The following is an 8,210-nucleotide window of genomic DNA, read 5'->3' on the forward strand; positions in this document are numbered from 1 at the left end:
TTGACCTATTTAGTACCATCAAATCTCTCGAGGTGCAAACCTTTCCTCAAGTTTTGCACTAAAAAAAATGTTTACACCTTAATAGATTTGACCCCTCTCATGGATTTGACCCCTCTCAGAGTTAAGATGGATTTAGGCTCATTTACTTCACACTAGGTTGTAATATCAAGAACAAACCCAGGGCACAATGATAGTGGGATCATCGATGCTTTATAACCTTTTTAATTAAAACTAACCAAACATATGTATTTATTTTTAATTTTAATCGTAGCCAAGATTGTTTTATTTTATATATATAATTTTTTTATTTTTATTTTAAAAGGGACACTAAGTTGAGCATAGAAGGAATTATATTTGACCCAATTAACAAAACACTATATTTTATTATTATTTGATCACTAACTTATTTAACCATTACAAAACATTTATAAGTAACCATTACTTTATATCTAACTTTATTTAACAAGTACTCTAAGTAATAGATAAAATGATCATGTTTCTCAGTGTTTTTTTCTAGTCAATTCTGCCTAAAATCTAGTGGATATTTTTAAGAATCATAAATTTAAGCTATTTATAGAATTATTTCATTTATAAATTAAACTACATCTTTTTTAACTACTAATTTATTTGGTTTTTAAATTTTAAATTTATTTTAAATATTTAAATTTATTTTAAAAATTAATTGAGTTTATCCATTTTTAATTCATTCTTTCTACCTTTATTTAATAGAAAGATTATTTATATATATAAGAGTATAAAGTTGTCTCCTTAGGTGGAAGCTCTTAATTTAAGAAAGCTCTTAATTTAAGATTTAAAATAAATAGTTGAGTTTATCTATTTTTAACTTATTTTATCCACAAATAGCTCCACATATATGATCTTATCTAAAATTGCCTGGTTATACGGAAAGCTCTTAATTTAAGATCTTAATTGACAATGAAGTCTAACGTTAATATAAAATTTAGTGATTTTTTTAAAAGCAAGAAACCCTACTATACACAAATAGATTAGAATGTATAACAATTTCATTTGGTGTAAACAAAATGTGTATGCAAAATAACTCATTGTGGTAATTGGCAAGGGTAAATTTCATTTTTGAAAAATATTTAATTTATTTTTTATATTAAAAAAATAAATTTTGTAGTGAGAAAAATACATTTTTTAACAAAATAAAATCAAATAAAAGTTTTTTATGAGATAAATTGAATGAGTTTATGCTTAAAAACATGTGTTTTTTTTAAGAGGTCATACTTTCAAAACCAAAGAGAGTAGAGTATGTATCCCTTTGTAGATTTAGCACTCAAATTGTTATGGGGAGGTGGGTCCCTTGTCCCACATACAAGGGAGTCTCATACATCAATTTAGTGTTTGGGTTGGTGGGTCCCTTATCCCACGAACAAAAATGTTTCATATACCAATTTAACCTGTAGATTGGTAAATCACTTGTCCCACAAACAAAAAATTACATACATTAATTTAGTGTCTAATTTAACAGTGAATTTAATATTAAATAATAATAATAATAATAATTTGATAAACCCTTCTCGGTCCAGGTCCAACTCGCTCTGGATTCAAACTCTTATTCCAACGTATGATCTCACATGCATGGGTTGTTAACCTCTGCTGCTGATCTTTGATTTAGTCACCTCGGAATAAAACCCTAACTAAAATTCCATATTTCCCCCTCTTACCCCATAATTTCAAATATAAATGGGGTGACGGGTCTGACGTTTGGATCCAAATAAATGCCTCATAAACACACCGAAACTCACCGCCAACCTTACGTGCTCCTGATAAACACGTAGCATCCCGAAACGCTGATTCCCAAATAAATGCAAATATCGAGCAGGATTTAGAATGTGAAAGGGATAATTATTGTTGAACAGCAGGGTAAATTGACTTGCTCCATCGCTTTGAAACTCCAAAACGATCTGCACATGGGCCATAAATTTCCTTAGTATCAGTGCCAGAATTTTTAATGCCGGTTTCCATGGGATTCTATTCTTGCATTCAGACAACGACCCGCACCTTACACTTGTGCATAAATAAGCTTTGAGCCTTGCCAAAGTGTACATTTTATATTTGCAGTTGAATCTCTGTGTTTTATTGATCTGAGATTCTTTTGAATCCCATTGGGTTTTTTTCTAAATCATGGGATCCTCCTAACTGGAGATTCTGTTAGCTACAGTTGGCTGCCTGCATGCCATAGAGAGACAGAGAGAGCAAAACAATTTATAAACAAGAAACATTATGGCCATGGCCGTGGGATTGTGAATCTTCTCTGCTGTTATATTTGTTTTTGGAGCAGGTCAACAGACAATGTTGTGCAGTCTCGATTGTGTTTTCCTACTGTATGTGCAATTCTTGCCCTTGCATGCATGGCAAATCCATAGCCCTTCTTGTTGTTAGTTTTCTGTTCTCACAGTTTGGCTTGAATTTTTAGAAGCTGATGTATTCCATAGTTTTGGGTAGATGGTTCTGGCTTGAATTTTGCATGGGCCAATAAATGTATATTTTACTCCATTGTTGAGCAGGTGTTAGTTTGAGATGAAGGCATCAAGAATCAGTTGAATCAAGAGAGCAATGAACTGAGAATCAGTACAGAGATGTTACAATAGTTGATCTGGATGCTGGTTTCTATCTGCCCACCATTGTCATAAAATTTGGAATCTCTCATCACCCATAACAAAGATGCAGACCACAGAGATGGATTACAGATTTGATGAAGTGGAGTCTCGTTTAAGTGCAGCAGGGAGTGATGGTAATGACATCCTCAAAGATGGTCGCAGCCCTGGAACGTTAGTCACGTCTCACAGCCATGACGATGATGGTCGGGGAAAACGAAAAGGTCGGTAATTATTTTTACCAGGATACAGCCAAACTCTGAATAATTTTAGATAGGTGTTTTTCGGATAAGTTTTATTTATATCAATTGTTTTAATGTCGTCTGGGTGGTAGTGTAATTAGCTAAAAAAACATGTCTGTAAGTCTGTGTGAATTTAAGTGATAGGGAAGTAGTTCAATTTTTTGTGAAAAAATTTTGTTTCAAAATTTTGTTGAAGAATCTCCAAAAACAAATAAATAGTTTTACTAGTTGTTAGTAGCAAATATTTTTATTGTGATTAGATTTAAATTTATTAGTCAAATTTTATGGGTTTTGGATAGACAGTAATTAAGAGCTGTGTGTTAAGACATTCATTGATGTGAAGCTATTGGTTCAATTCCCCAGATCAAAGTGATATATTAGACATGATAAAGATATACTGCCGTCAAACTTACAGACAAAAATATTGGTTAACAAATCTGACTTTGGATAAAGCAGATTAAAAATTGAAACAGGATAAATTGTAATGCTTTTGGTGATGTATTTTGAAATTTTAAACAGGTTTATTTTTATTTTTAGATTAAGTAGGTTTTGTATAGATTTATAATTCAAGATTCAGTATTTTAGGTTCAGTATAGGTAAAATCCCTGCACTTAGGTATTTTGGTAATTCTGTAATTTTGTGTTAGAATTTATATTGAGAAGTAGTTGGAACTCAAAATTCAGTATCATAGGTAGAATCCCTGCCCTAGTATTTTGTTAATTCTGGAATTTTGTGTGTAAGAATTTATATTGACAAATAGTTGGAACTTAAGATTCAGTATCATAGGTAGAATCCTTGTTCTGAGTATTTTGTTAATTCTGGAATTCTGATTCAGTATCATAGGTAGAATCCCTGCCCTGAGTATTTTGTTAATGCTGGAATTTCGTGTAAGAATTTATATTGAAAATTTCATTTCTAAACCTAACTAATTTCATATTTAATTTTAATATTTTGAGTAAAAATCCATTTCCACATATGAATAGTCTTATGTAAATGTTCTTTTTGTTGTTTTAAGCCTCTCACACAGTTGAAAATCTTCCCTTAATCGCTAGCACCATGAATCTTGTTCAGAAATATTGTGAATATACTCACAAATGCAATCTATTGCTCGTCGCCATGGGCAATTGAGCTATGTATTCAATGGAATAGATCCAATTGCTTAATACAGAATAGAGTAAAGCACCTGAATGTGATCCCAATTTTTTGAATTGCTGTGGACATTTGATAGGATTTAATTGGTAATAATGTTATGTGTCTGTGCAGGAAATGTATGGACAGCTTCTTGCCATGTGATAACAGCTGTTATCGGGTCTGGCGTGCTATCTTTGGCATGGAGTATGGCTCAACTTGGTTGGGTGGTAGGGCCAGTTGTTATCATAGGTTTTTCAGTTGTGACATATTATACTTCACTTTTACTTGCAGACTGTTATCGTTCACCAGACCCAGTTACTGGACAGCGTAACTATACATACAAGGATGTTGTCAAAGCCAATCTGGGTAAGTTCTTGCATCTTTTTTCTGTGAATAATATAGCTGGTATTTGATTGTTATGGCCTGCTTAGTTTTTACAGCAGTGCAGACATTTTCTTCATTTAAAATACCACCAGTGAGCTAATGCATTAGACTCTTTTGATTTCTTTACAGGTGGTGCACAAGTAATTTTATGTGGGTTTATACAGTACATAAATCTTCTAGGGACAACAATCGGATATACCATCACTGCTTCAATCAGCCTGGTGTAAGAGATCAGTGATACTAAATTGGTTGAAAATTCCTTATTTGCCAGGAAGTTGATTAAAGGAACAAAACAAGAATGGCTATTTGGCTCTTTGGCTTCATCTTTATTTTTGATTCTTTTTTGGTTGATTATCACAGGGCTATTGAGCGATCAAACTGCTTTCATGAGAAAGGGAGGGACGCTCCTTGCCACATCTCTAACAACTTGTACATGGCCATTTTTGGGCTAGCACAAATTATATTTTCACAGATACCAAACCTGCACAAAGTGTGGTGGTTGTCAATAGTGGCAGCGGTCATGTCAGTTTCATATTCAGTAATTGGGTTAGGCCTTGCAATAGGAAAAGCTACAGGTAAATAACGCATAACTAAAACTGTAGTGCAGGTTTCATGGTTAAAATGCTTAAAACTATTGAGTCTTGACCATTTGTTTCTTGCAGAAAAAAACCATTCTTATGGTTCTGTGAAGGGAGTAGGGATTGGAGAGCTTTTCGAGGATGTAGATCAAACTTGGCATGTGTTTCAGGCCCTGGGCAATGTTGCATTTGCATATTCTTTCTCCATGATTCTCATTGAGATACAGGTGAGTTTAGCACTCTTGAAAACAATTTGAAGTCTGGTTGAATCATTTGTAACTCATATGAGACAGAATATAGGCTAAATGTACATGAGCTTTTCTCTCTAAAATTTATCTTTCCAAAATAACTGCACCTTGCATTTCAGGTGAGAGATCTGCCTCTTTTGTCTGGCTGGATTTGGTTTCATGACTATGCCATATTTCATTTCTTTTTAAGCGATAGAAAATAATCAATCTGTCAAGCAATATTTAGGATATGTTTATTAACATCGCATTTGCAACCATAAAGAGTTGGTACTGTTTCCTGAATTTATCTTTGTTTGCAGGATACTATAAAATCACCACCAGCAGAGAACAAAACCATGAAAAAAGCAACAACTATTGGAGTAATAGTCACCACTCTCTTCTACGTGTCTGTAGGTTCTGTAGGTTATGCAGCCTTTGGAAACAATGCTCCTGGAAACCTTCTCACAGGCTTTGGATTTTACGAGCCATATTGGTTGGTTGACATTGGAAATATCTGCATTGTAATCCACCTGGTTGGTGCTTATCAGGTGATCAATTCAATCCCCACTGAAACTGCTAATAATTTGTCATACAAAATTTAAAGGAAGACTCCAAAAGAATTATTATAGGTGGTGATCATTCTATTTGTTTCTCTTGAACCAGACAAGAATCCTTACAGGGGTTGTTTTTTTCTGTCATGTTGTGTTTGTTTTTCCATATTTATGCAGATATTTGCCCAACCCTTGTTTGCATTCGTTGAGGAATGGTGCTCTGATACATGGACCAAAAGCAGTTTCATACACAAGAAGTATACAGTTAAATTTCCAGGCTATGGGCCATTGAATCTCACCCTTTTTTGTCTGGTGTGGAGGACCTGTTATGTGATTTTTACGACTACGGTGTCCATGATTCTTCCTTTCTTCAATGACATTGTGGGCATTTTGGGAGCGTTGGCCTTCTTTCCACTAACTGTTTATTTCCCAGTTGAAATGTACATAGTTCAATACAAGGTTCCACGATGGAGCTGTAAGTGGGTGGTTTTACGGTTGCTGAGCATAACATGCTTTGTTATCTCCTTGGTTGCCTTGGTTGGCTCAGTTGCAGGGGTCATAAAAGACCTGCGTGACTACCAGCCTTTCAAAACCAAGTATTAGATGGAAGGTTTTAAAAACCATCATAGTTCTGCACAGTGTAGCATAAAAAATAGAAAATAGATGGGGAAGAAGAATAGCGACTATGAATAACAATTAAAATTTCAGTGTTCCATATGGATATGGAATAAACACTATCCTTGGAATAGCAACTGCCAATATGTAGGTTGTTTGGTTATTGAATTTAGTAATTAATGTGAAAAATGTTTTTGCTCTGGTTTGGTTTGGATGTTATGGTTATTGAATTGAGATAGCAAAGCTGAATAATGTTCTTATCTTGGCTTTTAATTTGGTTGGGTGTGGGTTATAATGTAATGTTGCTTTGCTGTTACATAAGTACTTGGCATTAGTTGTGTGCTTGATATTAGTTTTGATATTAGTTTTGGTGGAAGTATAATGAAGGAGAAATTTAAGCATTGAATTGATGTCCACAAATGGTACAATATGATCAGTTTTATGTCATTGGTGAGTTAGATAATATTTGTGGAAAATACATCCATTTTAGTGGGTCATTTCATTACGTTTTCACCCAGAAATCATGAGTATTTTCATGATTCCACTTTGATTCACGATTTTATTGTAACTATTCTTTTTTCAAATTGAAATCATGAATTTTTATTTATTCGCTGAAAGCCTTGGTTATCTTCATGTTGAAGTTATGGCTGTAACATACCTTACGAGGTTTCGGAGTTTATGGCTGTATCATAGCTTATGAGGTTTTGGAGTTTACTCTTGGAACGGGCAAAGTTTATTTTGTTAAAATGCCTTTTGCACAACTGTGCAAAACAAGAAACACTAAATATGCTACCAACTCTGGATGTCACGCTTTAAACTTATGGAATTTGTTGTAAAATATTCTATTTTAATATTTCATTTTAGAGCCATTTATATTACTGGCAATTGTAAGTTTACATTCGTTGTAAAGAGACCAAGAGACATGGTTACAGAGATGAATTGCAAAGTTTCCTGGGTGGATTTTCACTATAGGCTAACACTGTTTTTCATACCAACATAGTGGTGAATGGTAGAAGGATATTGCTACACTGTATTAGACAAGTTTTATCATTTTCTAATATATTATAAAATTGAATGGCCACTATCACACTGTAGCAATTATGGAAATAGTTGGCTTAGTTGTATGTATCAAATGGAAATAGTTTACTTAAGTAATAATTGTGTTAGAATGTTATAAAATTAGATATGAAATAATTAATAATGTAAATAAAAGAAAATGTGTAATTCACAAAATTTATAGTATGATCAAAATGGCAAACAATCTTAGATTTCCTTGAGTAGAAGTTGACATTAGCTCTTCTCTTTTATGTTATGGATATGAAGCCAGACCTTCTCTTCCATGTTGCAAACTATTAGAACTCTCTTCGCCTTTGTAAATTCAATAAATTTATAATTTGATTATGATAATCCAATAATGTGTGTAACTCTTCACCTTCTCCTAAGTTGTTTCTATGAATCTTTGAGTACCTTTTGGTCAATCTCTTGTTGATTGGAACAAGATTGTTCCATTTTATCTTTAGTATGTCAATTATGTAGTAATAGTGGCATGTATTTCTTTCATTAAGCTAAGTATTAAATGATATGAAATGTACATTAAATAATAAATACTGGATGTTGATGGCATGAGTCCAAGGATGCTCCTACATCAAATACCCTTGGTAAGAAAGTAGCATCCAACTCATGTGGATGGAGCAAGAAACCCTTCTACTAATGTAGGCCAATGAAGGTGACCTAATTCCGCCTCTAAAATCCATGATGGGTATTCTCAATTTTCATTCTTGCATTTGATTAAATATCCAAATTAATCTCAATCTTGATTCTTCCAATTAACTTTTTTGTCAATATTTTTTCAATTTCT

The 8,210-nt window shown here is 33.3% G+C and overlaps 1 protein-coding gene across 1 annotated transcript; it reads left to right on the forward strand.

Annotated features, from left to right (window-relative positions):
- Positions 1–2,706: 2,706 nt before the first annotated feature.
- Positions 2,707–6,341, forward strand: LOC149224428 (amino acid permease 3-like). Its single transcript, XM_089388181.1, has 7 exons — positions 2,707–2,848; positions 4,130–4,363; positions 4,511–4,604; positions 4,742–4,956; positions 5,044–5,186; positions 5,507–5,734; positions 5,915–6,341. The coding sequence occupies exons 1-7, from the start codon at positions 2,707–2,709 to the stop codon at positions 6,338–6,340; spliced, it is 1,482 nt and encodes a 493-aa protein (XP_089244307.1). The 3' UTR covers position 6,341.
- Positions 6,342–8,210: the final 1,869 nt, after the last annotated feature.

Source organism: Pinus tabuliformis, chromosome Q (assembly GCF_031772625.1).
Source record: "Pinus tabuliformis cultivar Carrire ecotype Pingquan chromosome Q, CPIR1, whole genome shotgun sequence".
NCBI classification, from domain to species: Eukaryota; Viridiplantae; Streptophyta; class Pinopsida; order Pinales; family Pinaceae; genus Pinus; species Pinus tabuliformis.

What these genes read in the sequence shown, in the direction of transcription:
- LOC149224428 (XM_089388181.1), top strand. Translation starts at nt 2,707, where the DNA reads ATGGATTACAGATTTGATGAAGTGGAGTCTCGTTTAAGTGCAGCAGGG. An exon ending in TGGTCGGGGAAAACGAAAAG is followed by an intron (nt 2,849 to 4,129) that starts GTCGGTAATTAT and finishes GTGTCTGTGCAG; the next exon opens with GAAATGTATGGACAGCTTCT. An exon ending in TGTTGTCAAAGCCAATCTGG is followed by an intron (nt 4,364 to 4,510) that starts GTAAGTTCTTGC and finishes ATTTCTTTACAG; the next exon opens with GTGGTGCACAAGTAATTTTA.